At 46.6% G+C, this 19590-nt stretch overlaps 1 protein-coding gene across 5 annotated transcripts in view; it reads right to left on the reverse strand.

Moving 5' to 3' along the window:
* Positions 1-4602: 4602 nt before the first annotated feature.
* The window catches only part of IFT43 (intraflagellar transport 43), a 48241-nt gene continuing 33253 nt past the window's right edge, over positions 4603-19590 (reverse strand). For all 5 annotated transcript variants that reach the window (XM_084519589.1, XM_084519590.1, XM_084519592.1 and 2 more), the window contains 4 exons: positions 7564-7636; positions 6067-6142; positions 5650-5712; positions 4603-4880 (listed from right to left, as the gene is read on the reverse strand). In XM_084519589.1, coding sequence (XP_084375715.1) covers positions 4770-4880; positions 5650-5712; positions 6067-6142; positions 7564-7636 — 323 coding nt within the window. In that variant the 3' untranslated portion in view covers positions 4603-4769. The remainder of the gene's footprint in view (positions 4881-5649; positions 5713-6066; positions 6143-7563; positions 7637-19590) is intronic.

Genomic DNA, 19590 nt, shown 5'->3' on the forward strand with positions numbered 1-19590 from the left:
GGAGGAAGAGCAGCCAGTAGAGAGTTGGCTCTGGGTGTCCTTTTCTGAAGGAAAGCTCACGTGCAGGGCATGAAGCACAGACAAAGACCGCTGCAGCCTGGAGGCAACACGTGCACCCACCTGTACCAGCTGGATGCAGGTCCTGGCCACGGTGCCGCTCGTCAGAGGGGGAATATGGTGGGCAAAGTTCTTTCCTGGGAGCCATTAAGCAGTGAATGAGAGCCTGCCTAACAGCAAATCCAGTCTCTGTTCTCTCTGTTGGGGAGAGGCTCAAATCGTCTTTTGGGATACTCAGCAGAAGTGGGAAATGAGGGAGAATGAGGAGTCGGCGCTGCACAGCAAGCCGCAGGAGGCCAGATGGCTGGAGAAGGGTGCGCTTGCTCAGGGAGCACTCTGGGAGGAATTAAGGCTGTTTGGGACAAATTTAGTCTCTTTTCAATTCAAGCACCCCCTTTTCACCCCCGAGCCTAGAGCATCTTCATCAGAGAGAGGAAGACTGATGAAGACCATGGGCTGAGCCCCCCCTGCTCCGCCAGGGCTGGTGGGGAGCAAGGCCCGAGCGAGGAGCGGGAATTGGGCTCTGGCTCGCGCTGCCTGGCTCCGCGCTCCTGCCACTCCAGGTCACCGCAGCAGATGCTGGGAGCATATGCCATGAATTAATTCCGCTTTCCCTGAGACGCTCCGGCAAGAGGAACGGCAGCGCCTTTCCAGCTTATTACCATAGGAGCCCCCCCACCTCCCGTCACTTTGTCACACTTCATAAAACAACCAGCCAGGGTCCCTTTAAGAGGCTCCAGGCTGGCAGGCAGGCTCTCTAATGGAAAGTTGCTAGGCCTGGCTTTTTTTTCAGCTTTTATTTTCTACACTTTTGTCCAGAGCTGTGTGTGCAGACTGTCCCAACAGCCCCTCACCCCTCCCCAATAAACTGTACTCTAGTAAGGCATCTCCACTAAGACAGTCAATACTATACCTATTATAAACAAACCCAAAGATTCTTAAACATGATAGGACCTAGAATTCTTTTTTTTTTTTTTTTTTTTTTTTTTTTAATTTATGCATTTCTTTTGCATTGTCTGTGACGAGGCTAACTGCTCACCAGGTCTTGGAGAGGCACTCGAGGGCACACTGCTACACCACACCTCACCCTCCGTGATGCAGGTCTGCGGAGGCTGACAAACTTCACAGGATGGCCCTGCAGCCTTACTCATCAGCACTTGTGAAACACAGAGAATCTCCCTTGATAAAAGTGGTAAAAAACAGTAAAAAAAATAAAAATAAAAATAAAAAAAAACCCTGCTCCTCAGCTAGGCACAGCCCAGATGGCTGATGTGAGATCCCTGGAGTAGGGCACACAGTTCTGCCCTCAGTTCTCACTGCCTGAGGATCAAAGAGAGCTACAGCTAGAAAAAAAATTACACCTGCCATTTCCTCCTCTGCACACTCTTTCACTGGACTTTTCAGAAATGCAGGCTCCTGAGCAGCTCTGTGGCAGCCTGCACACGCTGGTGCTTCACCAAGAGCTGGCCTGGGCTGGCAGAGGCACCTCCTTGTTTCTTTTCTGCACCAGGACCTGAGAGGGAGAAGGCACGGTCTCAGCCTCTTCCCAAGCACTGCAACCAAAACACAACTGCGGAAGGAAGGCAAAAGGGAACAGCTTCCTGGAGAAAGGCAAGGAACCAGACAGCTCACCTCCCTTCTTCCAACTGGGAAAGTAATTGAAAAGACATGGAAACAAGTCTCAGTCTATTAAGTTTATTGAAGGAAATTAAAGAGACAACTTGACCACGGTGCACATAAATATTTGAGCAAGTAGAAAATATCTGACAGCACGGCTTATCTGGGAAGGTGAAAGCGTAATCAGACTCACGGAACAGAAGATGAAACAAAAACTGAGTCTAGAAATAAAGCAGATTTTCAATCACAAGGGCAGTCACCTGCTGGAATAATGAGCCAGGGAAGACTTTCAACTATACTGCCTGTCTTTCTAAAAGGCAGGCGAAGCTCGGCCACATCTCAATGGACTCTGCCATGGCCTGTATTATAGCAGGTCAGACGAAATGATCTAAGCCGCTCATTTTCCCTTAAAACAGATGAGGCTGTGATTTTTTTCAGGCCCCACTCCCAAACTCTGCCCAGGTATGTTTTGGGCTCCCAAGGACCCAGCCTGGCCCATGCACTCTTGTCTCCCTCCCACCCTGAGGCCCCGAGGCACGGGGAGGCTGACAGGACTCTGCCCCAGGCACACTCCTCTGGGAGATTTTGTGCAGCTTTAGAGCAGCTCCTCCAGCACAAAGCCGCCACAGCTCAGCAGCAAAGGCCTTGTTAAATCCCACGACGCTTCTCCTGCACTCTGTTCTTCTGCCTCTTCGCCAGCACCTGCTCTGCCCTTGCTCCCCTCCAAACGTTACACAAACCGTGTTCCCAATCACCCATCCTCCTTATTCCTCTTGCCCCTACCCTTGCTCCAGGCCCCTCCTGTGCCTCAGATGGCCCCCCATGCCTTCACACCCTCTCACCAGGAAGGTCTCTGGGGGTCCCATATCCCTTCTTGCTACAAAGGGTGCTTTCCTCTTCCTCTTGATTCCTGAAGGGTCTGCATGGCCTCCGAGGGGCTCAGCACTGTTTCACAGCCCTGCTGCACTTCTCCTCCCTCGCTGCTGGGGCAGCAGCCCCACAGGGGTGCTCTGCCCACCCAGGAAGATCAGTGGCAGAAGGTGAGAGGGGCAGGATGGTTGGTGCCACACACAGCTGCTGGAGGAGCAATGGGCTTGGCATGACTCCTGCCTGGAGTGCTTGTGCAGCCTACATTTAGGCTGCCATCCTAAATGCTGCTTGGCTTTCCACTCTTAGTGCTCTGAGTGGCCAGCAATGCCACCTCGCCACGTCCCTAAAGAAAACTCCACAAATATGCCACATGTCACAGACCCAGTCTCAGGCTAGACAGCCAAAGAGTTGGATTCGTAGTTCACCCACTCTTGTGACTCAGGCCTGGGCATCCTCTCAGCTTTTGTGGTCACTGAAAACTGGTTGATTTGCACTGAATATGGTGGAACTAGGCGAGCAGCTTAGAGGATCAGTGTGGATTAGTGCCTCAGCTCAAGTAGAAGGGAGAGAGCTCACACTCGATGGTCTGTCATTTGTAGCTGAGAGCAGAGACTCTGCTTTCTCTGTTATGCTTGAGATAGGAACTGCACAAATCTACATCCCATTCCTCCCTCTCTTTACCATTCTTTTCCTCTCACACAGGCTTGTTGGGCTTGTCTAATTTACTAAGCTACTTTAGTTTCCTAAACTTAGTATGTGTTTTTATTTTTATTATTTCTTATTGTTGTTCGTTTGTTTTTTTGTTTGTTTGTTTTTTCCAGGAATGTAGGAAGAATCCTAAATTCTCTTTGGCCTTGGTGTGTCAGTGAAAAAGAGACATTGGCCCAGCTGGGAAGTTTCTTTTCATAACAAAACAAATTTCTCTGCTCATGGAAAGATTTCAGGACTATCGTCCACACACTGAACCCAAAGCTTCTCTCTCACCTAATTTTCTACTTAGAGGGGAGATTTCTTGATTTTACCAAACTTAGCATCTCCTTGAGACAGATGATCCTTCTCCTGTTTTGTTGGTCCCAGACTGGGACCCAGTTGCTTCTCTCTTGCTGGTAGATTTTTTTTTTGGCCTATCAACTCTGATCTGAAATTTTTCAGAGTACTCAGCTGTCCTGCTCTCGGTGCAAGAATAAGAATGGAGCACTCCATTAGACTGACCAAACAAGCTAAGAAAAGCAACACAATAAGCCTTCCTCCCAGCACCTGCACTGCCCCCAGAAGTATACAGCAAGATCCTCCAGTGGGACAAGGCTTTGAAGGACATTGGCTTAGAAGTAATATTACTGTTTCCTGCAAATAATGACCACAGTTCTATGGGGACAGGGCATTAACAGCTAAATGGATTTTTTTTAGGTGACAATGAGAGTGGGTTACTTGGTTCCAAGGAAACACACACCGGGGAGTTACCTTGTTTCAGAGCAGCAGGCTTCGTTCTTTCACGTGTGGAATAAATGGTATTATCTTTGCAAACTACCTATTGCCTGGAGCTGTCTCCTTCCAAGCTGTGATCTCATCTGATTGCAAAAGCAAAGTAGGTTGGGCCTGGTCAGCCCTTGGCTGGGATTCCTCAAGGGAAAAAGAGGTGCTAGAAGAAGCAGTGGTGGCAGTTTAATCGGTGATGCTGTTTCCTCCAAGTCAATACAGAGGTGATGTCCCAGGGGAAAGGTTAAACTAGCACGGGATGGCTGGAGGCTGCAGGATGAAATGTAAAGCACATCTCCTGACAATGTGTGGCACCTGTTGTGGGCAGATGATGATCTTGATGTCCTAGGCAAACAAATTGTATCAACCTAAGTTCCTCTGATAGCTATCACAGAAAACCACACTCCATTCATGGTCCCCCAGAGAGGCTGAAATTTTGGTTGAAGAAAGATTGACTGCTGCAGTTATCTGCAAAGGTGCTGCAGTGAGGTGGAAATGACTGCTCATAAGTAAATATTTTGTCGTGTTTGGAATTCTTCATCTCTTTGGAGAACAAAGAGTCTCATTACAAATATCCAAAACTCCTCCTGAGCCTGGTTTTCCTATGGAGCAAGCTCCTATTTTATTATTTCCTATATTATTTCCAGTCTGAAATTAATTCTCAAATACAAACAAATGAATAGAAAATTAATGTGATAAAATATTTACAGTGAACATGTGTAAGAGGAGATGTCTGGTGTGCCAGTGCTCTAGGGCAGACTGATGTGGTCCTCTCTCTCAGACTGTCCCAGCTCCCACTCAGTCACTAGTTCTGAGGATACCTCCGTGAAGAGATGGTCCCAATCCCAGGTGACATCATCCTACCAAAAAGAAAAAGATTAAACATGCTGTAACATTACTGATGACTCCCAAACTAGTGACTGGCTCTGAATGATGCCCCTGCCATGGAAGGCAAAGACTTTGTTGGCTAGGATAGGAACCTTAGTGAGAATGAAAGGTAAATCCATGCTACAATTTAAAGATTTTGACAGAATGATGCATGTTCTCAAATCCAGTAAAGGACACATTTTTGGTATTGTTAATCTTAGATACTCTCAGGCAGAGTACAAGGAGGAGCCATAAAAATCTTCCACCCTTCTACATGCCTACTGAAGCATCTGCAGTTCTGGGCTGCAGAAATCCTTTGTTTCAAGTCCCAAGCTTCTGCCTGTCCATTTGTTCCAAGGTTCTTCTGTCCTGATTTAAAATTGCCCTCTGCCCCAACCCTAAATGCTGTCTGCCTGGTTCTTCTGTACCACTCTGCAGAAACACCTGGAGAGTATGGTGGCTACCAAGACCATACAACAAAGCACTGTTTCTCTAGGGATCTGTGGCAGTACTAGGCTCTTCACATGCTCCTTACTAGCTCTTTCAGACTGAAGGAGGTCAATCACACACACAGAAACACCTATAAACCTTTAAAATAATCTGCTGGGGAAAACAGACCTCCATCAACTTTAACAAGCTTCTTTTCACAGGCTCCTCCTCACACCTCTCTCCCCCATCGCACCAACAGAGGCCTAATTTCAGAGTACAACCTGAGAAATATAAGAAGCTTTTATCTTACTGGTGTTTACAGAAAAGTCTCACCTCTCGTAGTTCATGTTCTGGAGCCAAAACTTTGGTGAGAAGCTTCAGGTCAACCTCGCCATCCTATGAAAACACACACAGTCAGTCTTACAGACACAGAGAAAGCATCATTTCACCTGAGATGGTGTTGCTAGAGATATAGACACAATATTTTGCCCCATAAGCGATATAAGCCTTATCTAGAACAGGACCTCATACAAGGTGCCTCATATGAGCAACAGATACTATACCCACATTATCTGCAGGCACTAGGAAACCTGAAAAACACCTTGCAGAAAGGAAAAGATTTGCAGGCAGACCAGAAGGTGTTTGGATCATAAGCTGTGCATTTTATGCAGCTGAGTATCACTGCTGAGGATGAAGGAGAACTGAAGGAGAGGAAGTTGCACTGGTCACCCCACAGCAACAACCACTTACCAGAGTCTGAAAGGCTGCAAACTTCATCAGATCTTTGTCCAGGTCATGGTAGGTCATCACTCGGTTCACCTGCACACTGCAATCAGAAATAGGCAAAACACAAGCCTGGGTAAGTGTGGAATCACATTTGAGGAGAACGGTGGCTTGAACAGGAGTCTGGGGACACCCGTCTCAAGCGCCCATATTCATCACCCAACATGGACACTTGTGCTTCTGTCTGTGGACATTGACCTCATCTCATTCAGCAAATGAACGGTCATTGACAAATCTGTGTGCTGGGTTGTATAGATGCATAAAAAAGGGTGTGAGGATTCCTTTCGAGAAGCCGGCATGCCAGAGAGGAAATCCACAAACTAGCTGCAAGGGCCAAAAGGAAAACAGGAAGGTACAAAACATTCAAACATACATACCCAGAAAATAACAGCCAAAATGACTCTCCTAGCTTCCCAGCATGTAAAGCATCCCCTAAGAGCCTCACCATACAAGCTTTGGAACAGTAGGGACATTGAAATTTCCATGTCTGAGCTGAGTAACAGCTATCAAATACAATTTCTTAAAATGTAGGCTCCAAAGATGGTCAGGGGGTAGGAAGGCAATATACTGGCATGCCATGCTTCCCTTTGCAGGTTATGCAATCCTGAGACCTGTATTAATTTATCTTCTGTTCATGTTTGCCCCTGAAAATTACTTGTCTTCTATTGCAGAGTGACTGTGGATACAGGAAGAACAGATGGGATTATACAAAAGCGAGAAAACAAATAAATGAACTCTGGTGAGAGAAAAAGTCATTTTTGCTTCACTATTGTAAAGCATCATTTAATTATATTAACAGCTATTTAATTACAATACCCACTCCATACTTGTAAGAGAGGCATCTGTGGTCAGGAGGAAGATATCCACCTCTCCAGACAAGGCTCGACAGAAATCCTAGGCCATGATCTTGGCCATAGGCCCAATAGGAGAAAGAAGAATTTCCTGATACTTTTAAGATAAAAAACGCCAAACTTCCATTTTATTTTTTTTTTAACTGACTGGTGTCCTAAGAGTTATCACTGACTGTGATAACACCTTCAAACAGGATTGGACTTTGCAAATTAACCAGGCGCTTGAGTGAGAAGGCTATCCTGTGGAGGGCAAAACAGTGTGTAATCAAAATGTGCATGAAAATATGTGTGTACCGGAGGCATTTGTTATACATGCAACCTTAAATCAAGCAACTCCTAACTTTTCACTTACATTTTGCAATATCAAATGTGTTGCTCTAATGTACTTTTTGTATATATAGAGAGAACATGCAGTAATTTCTATCTCTGTGTAGTAGGAACGAAGTTTCCCCTGTTCAGCCTGGAGCCCCACTGTCACAACACATGGCATCGATTGCTGCTGAATGGCCATGCCACCGACATCCACAGCACATGAGATGAAATGGAGTTTAATTTCAACCAGCCATTTCGCACTGCAGATGAGAGCCTCCAGAGCACCTGGCAGTGCTTTTACCTGGGGGGAGCTGCCACTTGCATGGCCAGATCTTCCTCCTGGACTTCCTCCAAGTCGGGGATCACAGGAATGTCTGCAACAAGAGAAAGCAGCAGCTGTAAGTGGGAAGTGTTGTGCTCTCCTCTCACTAGACAAAGGCTCCCTTGCTTCACAGATATGAAACAGCCTGTCTCTTGTTAGAGGAAAACATGAGGCAGTTATTTAGCAATGATTAAAAATATATTGTTTAATATTAAAAAGAAGGTAATAAAGCTTTAATGCTTGGAGTCAAAAGAAATCTGACCAGAGAAGCAAATTCAGGCTGGGTAGAACTCAATAGCCATGGACTGAATTTGAAGACAACCTTAAAGCTGAAAAAAGCTGGCTGCCTACCTGCCATCATCCTAAGACTGGCAACAACTTGCCTCCTATGCATGATTGTTTGCTCAGCTCAGCCACCAGTTTCCTAGAATCTGTTAGGAATGAAACATGGGACAGAAACTGGGAGAAGCCATGTGAACCTGCATGTTGAAGGGGATGCTGGCTGGGTCTCAGACTGTGCAGTGGACTTTGATCTTTCTGATAGCTGAGGAAGGAAGTGCAGGTGGTCCAGCTGATACAAAGCCTAGGGAAGATGCACTGTGTTGTAATGTCAGAAATCTTTTCATTTTTTCCAGTGTGAATCCGGAATAGCTGATAAAGGTCACTAGATATTCCCAGCTTGAGGACTGTGGCTACTCCACCTGAAAAAGGATGCTAGAAACAAAAGAAGGGAGGAGAGCAGAAAAAAAAACGGGTGCACAGTGAATCCTGCTAAAAGAGCAAGGCTCGGGGAACACTGGATGCTTTTTGGTCTAAGTTCTGTAAACATTTGGAGACAGAGAGAGCAAAAAAGGAGAGGGGAAGAAAAAGGAAAGTAACTGGAGGAGCAAAGCAAGGACAGAATATGCTAGCACAGAGCTCCTTTCAAGACTGAAGGCTATTAAGTTCTCTGTGGTCCCTGAGCACTCAGACTGTGGAGATGGTCAGCTCTGGGAAGAGGTTTCCCTCACACACGGTCGGGACAAAGCTGACCCCTCAGAGTGCTGGGGCAGGCAGGCTGCTCCTGCCTCTGCCAGCAGCGTGGGGCCGTGTTACTGCCAGGCCACAGCAGGCGGCCGGGCCTGCCTTTGCCCAGTTCTGCAGCCCAGGCTGCCATGAATATTCAGGAGCTGGAGAGATGTCCCCACCTGTGGCGCTCTGGGCAGGGTCTTGCTGAAGAGCCCCTTGTCCGGCCGCCTGTCAGAGCTCCGCAGGCTCTCAGCTGCCCTCTCCTGCCTGCCGTCCCCTCCCGGGCTCACCGGGGTGGGAGGCAGCCGTGGCCCAGCTGCACGGGGCATGGGTCAGCCCGGGCTTCATCGCCGCGGCCGTTCGGTGCCGCCACACAGTGGGATTTCTCACTAATTGGCTGCCGGGTGGAGGGGCTGAGTGGGACGGCGGCTGCAGCGAGAGCCAGGCCGAGGCAAACGGCGGTGACAGCTTGGACGATCTCAGCAGAGCTGCGCCTTCGAGCTCCCCAGCCACCCGAGGAACAGGTGCCTGCAAAGCGGCTTTCTGGCTACGGCGAACTTGCCAAAGACGTTTAAAGGAAAACTGCAGCAACAGGCCTCCAGGATGGTGCGTGCAAGAAATGCCTCGCCATGGTGAGAAACAGCCCAGTCTCTCCAGATCTATTTCACCCCTTTCATCGGGAGACTGCGAAGGCTGCTCAGCAAACAAAAGGAAATGAAGAGCTACTACCCCCAGCCACCGGGCAGCATTTCCTATAGGAGAGGGTCAGATCCTTCTCCTCTTTTGGCAGCACAAGGGTGGAAGGTGTTCAGAGCAAACTGAATTTCTTCACACAGTGCTCTTTTTGGGGTCTCTTCTTCCTGTTCTTTTGCCTTTGTTGATCTCTTTTTGAACTAGAGAAAACTGTAGTTAGTGTTCTCATCTGTGATGCACCCTCCATTTTTGCAGGTTCCTGAAGAGTCCTGGATTTGCCAGTGCTGATTTTCCCTCATTGCCGTCAAATTCCACGGAGAGATTCCCAAGCACCTTGCCCAGTATCCTCTACTCTGTATTACCAAAATGCAGGCAATCACATAGAAATTCTTTCCAAAAGAAATTCAAGGCTCCAATATTTTATAGGCGCTTTGAAAATACTACAGACAGAAAAAGTAGAAATGCTCTGGGGGCTCCTTCCAGCCCCTCCAACAAAGGCAACTGCACGATTGTTCTTACTGCAAAGTGCAGGTGATTTTGTCCATTTCTAGGCTGAGGCAATGCCTTTTAGGACTGTCAGACTGACAGGAAACAGAACAAAAACATGGCAAATTATAAGAAAATATCAGCTCCCTAAGCTAACTGCTATCAGTAGCAAATCAGGCCTGAAATATCTGGGTCTTAATTTCACTTGTTGTTCATAACCTCCCCTTCCCTCTGCCAATTCCTGTGGTGCCACATCTCCACAATCCCTCTCCTTTCTGTCTCCTTACAGTTCTCAAAGTATCTCCTTTCTCACTTTATTAGCAAGTAGCCAACTTTCCCCCTCACTCAGTCTCCAGCCCCCTAATCACTCTTGTTACTCTTCTTAGGGTTTACATCTCTTTTTTTTTTCCAGTCAGCTTTTTCTCATAACACAGCCAAGTCATGGCACTATGTCAGCTGTACCACATGGGCTACAGTGCTGCAAGAATATAGGCATATTATTTAATATTCCCATTAGGTGTAGTGAGACTACATATATGTAATAGTAGTACCCACAGAAATTTCACAGGACCATGTTCTCACAGCCTTGCAGTGCAGCACACATTCAGCTGGAAAAGGTTTTAGGTTTTTCCAACAACAAGGCCCCATTACAAACTCTCATTCTGTGTTCTTTGCCCTGTGACCCACTGTTTTCCCTCCTGTTGAGTGTGTGGGTTTCAGCTCATTCCCCAGAACACTGACAAGCCTGTGTTTTTGGTGGGGAATCTTACCACATAATTTACTGCCAGGCTCCCGTGCCTGGATTCAGTCCCCATGTACATAAGCTTTAGAAATAATCTCATAACATACCTACATGGCAAGGAGCTGCCTGTGTGCAAAAGGGAACACTTTCATGGCTATCACATCTCTGCAAGCAAGTGAACTCATGGCCTGGGCATTACGAAAACAAAATGTTTTGAACATGAAAAGAAGGGATAGCCTCAAAACCTGGAAACAAAAGGTGATTCTCTGCAGACTAGCTTTAGGTTTTTCTTTTTTCTTTTTCTTTCTGCATAATTTGGCTGCATTTGGAAAAGAGAGAAGACTCCATATCATTTTTAAACAACTATTTTTTATCAAAACTGTAGGCAAATCTCAGAAACCACATGAAAATCTCACAGCTTCAGCTTTTCTTCCCCCACTTTCACATTATTTCCTGCAGACTTTGAAATCAGAACAAACTGATATGATAATAATAGTAAGAAACGTTAAAATAAAACTTGAACTACTAGTGAAGAATTTAAAATAGGGCAACAAACTGGGTACAAACCACATTACTGACCTTGGTTTTCCAGCTGGCCTACAAGCCCTGTGCTATAGAGGAATGCTTCCTATGCAGCCCCCCTCAGATGGTCTTCCCCAGGCAGAACTCCTCTGAATCCCCATTTCATATGACAGATAACGGGGAGAACATTCCTACAAATAGCACTCAACTCCCCCTGAGTATCCTAATTTCATTTGAACTGAAGGGAAGGGAGAACAGGTGGGCACACCTGCCAGGTAGTGCTTTAGAAGCAGAAGAGATGTGTATGCAATAGAAAGTGGAGGGGGTAACAAAAAACAATCAGTGTGTACAGTCACCTTAAAGAGAAATGGATGAGGCTTCTCTTTATTGCTCAAAATAACTGGGAACACAATAAAACAAAGCCTTCCCCCATAGATTTCTCAGACCCAAAAAAAGAAACAAGATATTAGCTTCAGCAACAGCTCATGGTAGAGATGTAAAATACTGAGCACCAAATGCCGGATGACCATTGCAGACTCCCCTCTATCTCCTAGGTGATGGTGAACAATAGTGAACAGTCAAAAAATTAAACCAAAATCAGTGCATCCACAAAGACTTAGGAGACACCAGGACCAATTATTGGCTAACAGGGGAGTTGCAATATACTGCACCAAACAATAAACAAGGAATAGCCATTTTTAAAGTCATACATAAAGCAGGGCTCTGTGTGTTCATGCTAGAGTGCATGCAGTACCAGCACCTTTTTGCCCCTTACCAAATGACTTACTGACAGCAATGGAAGAAGGTGACAAGCAGGAGAGGGAAGAGCCTGCACCACCCTACAGCCCCATTGCTCCTGCAGGTTGTGGAGTTGCACTTCCCCTCCCAGGCAGAGCTGATTTTTGGTTTAGTAGCAACACCTGCAGGCTGGGTCCCTCAAAGTGCTGCAAGCTCATGGTAAGATCTGGTCCTGGCCCCACAGAACCAAATTCTTTGTTAGAGACAAAGTGGGGACAGGCAGAATCTGTTCAAGGGAAGGCAATAAATCAGTGTATGTAAAAAGCATGTCCCAGGTCAGGCCTGCAGTTATTCAGCTGTGTGGCTGCCACTTACTTGCTCACCGAGCTGCTTGAAGAGCCAAAACCCTGCCACACCTCAAAATGCCTCCAAAAGAATGCCTCCATCACACTTCATCTGATCCAGCTTCTTCCAGCCAGGTGAGCCTTCCAGAGGCCAGCACAGAGCAGGCATTCCAGCAGCAGGGACTGAGCTGTCCTCTCTGTTCATTGCCACATCCAGAGAACAAAAAGGGCAGCGGCTTCTGGAGCTGGCAGTCCCCTGCCGCTAAGCAGGCATGAGAATGAAACTAACTTTAGTTTAAGTTACTCGCTCCTAAAATGTAAAAACGAGATAATTACAATATCTCTGCTGCTGCAAAACTTTGTTTTACTGAACGCTGTTACCTTCTGCATCACGTTTGGGGAATTTTAAACAGGCAAATGGAAGAAGGTCTGATTGAAGATGAAGTTAAGTGAAAGAAATTGGTCTCATTTAGCACATGACAGGATTCATCTGTGTTCTCAAGTCCACTGAGGTAGCATCATGGGCGTTTCATATTCATGAGCTGCTGCGACACTGTGTCCCCTCATTTACAAAGCACCGTGTTCAGCAAATTCTGTCCCTGTGGACACTCCGTGCATTTCATGGTCTTGTCAGAGAGACATCAAACACTTCAGTAACCAAATACCAGAAAATGGCTTTAATTAGCGCATCTCAATGCAATAAATATTTTTTCTCTCTAAGTGGAAAAATGGAGAATTAAAAAAAAAAAAAAAAAAAGGATTTTTTTAAAGAAAAAAGTGGAAAGCAACAGGCAAAAAAAATCTTCAAAAAAACATAAGGAACAAGGGACACATACAGCTTCTGCTGAACACACAAACAAGCTTGAAGCCTCTTGGAAGCTTTCTCAAGAGAGCAGCAGGCAAATGGAGAAGATAAAGAATACATCTTTGGACGCTGGGACATTAATTTCATAGGGATACCTTTCCCTGATTGAAACTGCCCTAGCAGCGGGCTGATACTGAACAGCGTACGTGCCTGATCAGCCAGCAGGGAGATGAAAACAGCAGGGTAAAAAAGCAGGCGGTACCACAGCTGCTACGGCGCTGCCTTAAAAGCTGAGACAAGCAGAGGATAACCTGCCTGTCCCATGCCCCAAAACGCCCTTTAGAGAAGAGAACGGTAACAGCACAACCTAGGCAGCTGAAGGGAAAAGTCACCCAGTGGGCAGTTGTCAGGGGAGGCACAGGATGTGTGTGGGTCATGCAGTAGATGCAGTGACAACCCTCCAGCCTTACCTTACAGAGGCACCAGACAAAATCATTTTTAAGTCAGCCACAATGCTCTGACGATACTGCCAGCTAGATGGAGGGCTGCCTGGGAGGTCAGGTGGTTCACCGAGACATCCCGCTTGCTTTGATAAAGCACCTTGCTGTCTCAGACTGCTCAGCATAGTGTGACTTGCGCCTCATGTGACACGTTGCTGGGGCAGGCGTCAGGCACATTTGCTGCTGCCACAAAGCCTCTGCTCGGTTTCAGTCCCTGGGAAGCATGAAGAGAGATAGAGAGACACTGCTGCAATGCCAGGAGCAAACCAAGGAACGGTTTGCTGCGATGCAAACCAAGGAACAGTGTCAGATGAGTCTCTGAGCTCTGTGCTGGGCTTCACCAGGCAGTAGCCTGTGCTGTATTGTGCAAGAAGACCAGGCACCAGCAGCTTGAAAAGACGAGGAACCTCATAATGCGTGGGGTTTTCACCAGCAGCAGAAGACAGGTGGACTGGAGGCCAGGCTCAGCACCCAGCATCCAACATATTCCTGAGGTTATCAGCATCTGCAGTGGCCAGACACCTCCTAGCCTCACCAGCAGCCCACTGACAGCGTACTGTCCCTGCCCTCCTTTCTGTAACATCTGTTTTCCTCATTTCAAAGCTGTTCCCAGCTCCTTTGCAGTATTCCCCCACTGAGACACACTTAGGAGGTGGTGGGGCAGCAAACGAGAAGGCACGAGGTACCGAGGGAGGGTCTGGTGAACTCAGGAGCACAAAATCCTCCCCAATAACACCGGAGATGAGTGATTTTGTGTTAGAGCTTTAGTGTGGCAGAGAAAGAAGCTTCTCAAATGCTCCTGTGGAAGTATGTTCAGGAGCAGCCGTTTCTGATTCTATTTCATCCTCTTCATGTAACGCTGGAAAAACAAGACAAACTACATTTCTTTTATGCTAAATCCTTCGGTTTTTTATTTTTTCTTATATATATTTATTAAAAAATGCCTCTTTGATCGGCGGCACCCATGACATTTCCACATCCAGCAACTCCTCAGAAGCCTCCCTCCCTCCACACAAGGCCACCGCTGCTGACAGCCAGCTGGGTTTGATCAGAGCCACTCAGAATCGGATTTTCATAAGACAGATGAGGAATCTTACTGCTGCTCTCTCTCATATCAGATGAGAAACTAAGGGGGAGGGGGAACGGGTCCTGAGGGAACGACACTACAATCAAGGGCTACGCGGTTCTCTCTCTGTCCCTCCACTGCTGCAATTTTCAAAGAAGTTTGCCTTAGGCAGTTTTAAATGATGGTGTCTCAATTCTGTAATCATCTTTCAAGAGCTTTTTCTTAAAGGGTATTTTAGGTAAACCTAGTCCGTCAACTACACTTATGGACTCAGCAATCACAGGACCAATATGGCTCTGTACCTACCATGTCGCAGAATTTAGTGGTGGAAGATGCTTAGCCAGAGGATTTTTTCAGCCCCAAACAAGCTGTGCTTCCTCCCTTGCAATTAAACTGCCCACTGCCCCCTGACAAGTGGTTAGTCACTCCAAACAGCACTTCAGCCACATCCCCTGGGGATATGTTATCAGCTCCACCCCATCCACTCTGCCTGCCAAGACAGAGACTTCCTCGAACACCAGAGGCTCTAGATCCCCATGTTGTCAGCAGTCCCTGGAGGACTTCAGGCTGGACCAGTGGTAGAGGGGAAACCTTCAGGTTGGTCTGAGTTTGCCCTTCACTGCCCTTGTGCAGAGATTCAGGGCAGTGCTGTAGGGGAGCAGCCAAGGGGAGCAGCCGGTGTGCTGACAGCACCACACACAGTCACGGTGCAGAATCCAAGAAACTCAGCCGTTTCTGTCACCCTGCCCCAGGCTCCTCTCAGCCCACTCACACAATGTCCCAAACACCTTGTTTTCCTCTCGGTCTCCATTGCACTGATGCTCAGCACGTTGAGTCCATTCAGCTCTGCCCAAACTGTTCCCAGTGCCGTCTCTTGAGCCTCTGAAGCTCCTGCTCACCATCTCCCTGACAGTTCCTGCAGTTCCTCTCACCCTTCTGCCTAATGCTTGGTCAGTAGAGCTGCTTCCTCTGTCACAAACTCCTTGCAGCCACAGTCCCTGGAATCCACCAGCGCTCAGTGGTTTAAAACAGCAGCTCTCCAGGGAAGCAACCACCAAACTTTGTCAGGAGTGATGCAGGCAGCAATAACCCACGCCCTGCTCTTACTCTCAGTTCTGTTTGGAGCAATTTCATCGTTGGTGCGTATCTGCATGCAGTTTGTGAGGTGTTTGGTTTTCTTATGGCTGTGTTTATTCCAGGTGCCAGATATCCTGTGAGGGCCGCCTCCCACCTGACAGGCAGATGTCACTTCCCAGGAAGATGCAGGGACCACGGCATGTGCCCATTTCTTTCTCTATTTTTTTTTCTTTCTTTCTCTCTCTCTTTTTATTTATTTATTTATTTATTTTCATCCTGTTCAAATGCAAAGGAGCTACTGCCACATGCTAGAAGGGTAAGAAGTCCTTCTAAAGGTTTGACATTGTATAAAGAGGTCTCACCGTTAGCTCTGCTTCCTTCAGGAGGCTTCCCAGCAGGCAGGAAGGGGTTTTGCCTTGAGGGCACAGATCTAGTGACTGCCTCCCTGCAGCTTTCCTCACCTGCAGGTCAGGTTCAGGTTGTCTGCATAGCACAGGCAGGCTTTCATTTCAATCAGCTCTCTCATTCACACACACTATCTGCTTTAAAATAACAAGCTGTTGTTCCCACAGACAGAGAATCGCACGTGTCACAGCCCAGTCCTCCAAGGGAAGCCCTGTACTGGGAGCTGTGCATCCCCCGAGTAAGAGAAAGAAAAGGGGAAGGGACTTCTGAAGGAAACAGTCCGTGCAGGAAGGGGAGCTTGCAGAGAGGTGCCGATCTTAGCTAACAAGCCCACACTGCAGTGCCGAGGGGAAAAGTCCAAGGGTGATGTAGTGAAGAGACAGGCGTTGAGGGAGTGCAACCCAGCAGTGCAGAACAGGTGGACGAGAATGGAACAAAGGGGAAGCTTGTAACCAGCATGATGAAGTAGTTTGCTGACGGAGAGCTAGAAAGAAATGCCAATACTTCTCACCCCAGCAGGAAACAGCCCATTGTAGCTGCATGTCAGAATGAGACACACAAACCGAGTAAAGCCAAATGAAATACCCAAGCAAAGCAGAAGCGGTGTCTTTACTATCCTGCTGGAGAAAGGAGCAAAGGGAGGGAAAAGCCCTCTGATGTGAACTCAGTCATCCTGTCCTCCCACTTTATGACAAAGAATAGTTTATACTGTGGAGAAGCAGATCTTGGATGCTACTGAAAAGGAAATAGCGCTCTGCAGATAGCACTTCTTAAATTCTGCTGATAGTCTCCCATCTCACAGTTTCCCTGCTGCTCAGCGCTCAGTCACTGCTGCCCATTTTCCCTGTTGACATGGACAGAAAATTGAGCAATTACCCTTAAACTCCTCTCTCTCAGATTGCCCAGATTGCTACATACATAGCATTAAGCCCTCAATTGCCCCTGGCCAAAACTGACTCAACTGGGCCTGTCCTCTAGGAATTAAACACCTTTTTGTTGCTTATGAAGGTTTATTATTCCTCAAGTTGTGCTGCATTAAATCCTGTTAAAGCAGGAGCCCACGGTGCCGAGGAGCTGGGCCCCACCATGCCAGGGTTTAGCTGGACACACATCAGCCTAGCAAAAATAGGTTATCCATTTTCTGTGCCTACGTACTAACAGGTCCCAGTGTCTGTTCAGGAGGATGGGCACTGAGCTCAGAGCAGGAGCTGTAGGAAACCCAAACACCCACCAACTAGACACACCAGAACTAGTGCTGGAGAGACACTGCCCTTTTTCAAATCAGTCTTTCCAGATTGGAGTTTTACAGGAGCACATGGTGCTGCTTTTAGTCAAACACATTTATTTGCTTCCTATAAACTCAAACCTGGCTCCTTTTTAAAATGGCTCTCTTGTCCTGGGCAAGAAGAATTCCTACATTAATTCCTATCTTCCTATATGAAGAAAAAAAATGGATTAAAGAAAATGGATTCTGAGCAAAGCCTGAACCAAGGTACTTACTTCATTTGTAGGATTTTGACAGTCTGTATTGTGCATTATGGATGACTTGCACCTTCTGGGTTTTCCTGTGCACCTGCAAGGAGTGGCCAGAACTGCACATGGTTCCGTGCTTGTCCCTGTCTGGACCACCCACTTACCTTCCAGGTTATTTTAGTTTTTCCCCAGCCTTCCCACAGCCTGTGAAACAACCGTCCTCTCCCCAAATTCCATGGAGATGAGTACTCAGATGCTATTTGATGCACAGTGTGAATGGTAGTGAGAGAATTCTAGTTTTACTTCTGAAACTACAAGGCATAATAAAACCAAGTCTCCACTTGGCTGTGTGACCTTCCCTCTGTTCTCCACATGCCGAACTGTAGGCTCTCTCCAGGGCCTCTGCTTTTTTAATGCTTCCTCCAAAAGACTCCAAATTCCGAGCCTCTGGTCATTAGTGCCATACAAATGATCATAACCGAGCATACTTCAGATACGTAGGGCTATCTTTTTAAGTGCATGCAGTTTTGTCTTTGGTTCTTTCAATAAAAAGGTTGGACGGGGGGCAGGCAATGTTAATGGAATGGTAGAGCTAACCTTTCTAATGGGTTAAAGGAAGGCAATCCAAACGTCTTGGCTGTCAGCAGCAATCAGCAGGCAACCACACCTGTTCACAATAAGGCGTACAAGCTAACACATTATGCAGCACAAAATAACCATGACCCATCCTTGAGGACCCACACGCCAGGAAGGGCTGTGTGAAGGGGAGGCCTATATGGCTCAGTTTACAGCACAACTGCACAGTGCTGCTCCCTGCCTTCTACACTGGGCAGTTATTTATATCTCTCAGCTTATTCACAAAATTAGTTTTAATTAGGTTCTGGAGTTCGTTTGTACGTCAGTTTTCTTCAGTGCAATTACTAAGCCCACACGGAGAGCAGCTCTCCCAGAATTAGGCTGTTTGCACTCCCTGTAGATATAGGACCACAAGCATGCAATGCACTGATCATTTAGAGATTTTCCATATGGAAATTAGATCTACAACCCAGTGTACCTGACTACTAGAAACTGCCTGGGTAAGAACCACAATAAGATTAGCAGGATCCTTCTTCTAACCCATACATATCATCTAAAAATGAATTTTGATTAGCAAACAATCCAAAATCAACCATTAACTATAGGTTAGGTACAGCTAAATAAGTGTAGTATGACTTACTGTGTCTTCACAGCACACTCTGTATCAGTTCTAGTCTGTGCTTATTACCCAAGGTTTGGGAGCACTAAAAATCACATGCTGCTACCATGTAGCAAGCATTTTTACATTTAGTAAATAAAGTTGTACTCTGAATATAAGCCCAAGTTTCAACAAGAAGGACAGCAGGTATGCAAACAGCCAAACAGCTATTTAGAACAGACTATCAGCCTCACTGGTGTACGCTGAAGTCTATGAAGCCCAAGAAACTTCCCAGGGGGAAATCAAGTCTATTCTGAAGATGCCAGTGCTGTAAAGGTGCCACTTGTGGCAGTCATACGTTGTAATGCTTAATTTGTCTGGAAGACCCAAATAAGCCTTCTACTTAGTCTCATTAACAATACTGATGTCTGATCATTTGTGACTCCTACTAATACCTCAAATACTTGGAGATATTTTACAGATGCAACGTTTTATAGACAGTATAAAATCCTTAGTCCTTGAAAATTTAGGTAGCTCCGAGAAACTTCAAAGAATTTCTACGTCTTACGGGCTTATATCTCTGGAGCTTCATACTGTGGATTTTTCCTGAGCATTTTCTTGGTTTATCCAGTTCTAAAAGAGTAAATGATATAAGCTATAAAGAAAAATAGTATTAAGGCAGGAGTCCAGTAGATTTCATAGCAGCCTGTAGAGGGATGGGGTGGAATAACCTACCAGTACATACGTTTAGCTTATGACCTCAGATATTGCATTTGGCAAGTGGATTCTTTAAATGAAGAATTCTCTCATGACAGAGGTCCCAAGAGAACTGTGCAAGCACTCGTCCTGACTGGCACAAGACTGGGGTGTTACCATAAAACACAAGAGGGACTTTAAGTAGAGCCTGCTCTCACCTAAACTAGGGGACAGCAGTACTTTCTATCCCTGCCCTGAATCTTTTATTGGTCCTTCT

The sequence above is a fragment of the Aythya ferina genome (assembly GCF_964211825.1).
Source record: "Aythya ferina genome assembly, chromosome: 5".
Lineage (NCBI taxonomy): Eukaryota > Metazoa > Chordata > Aves > Anseriformes > Anatidae > Aythya > Aythya ferina.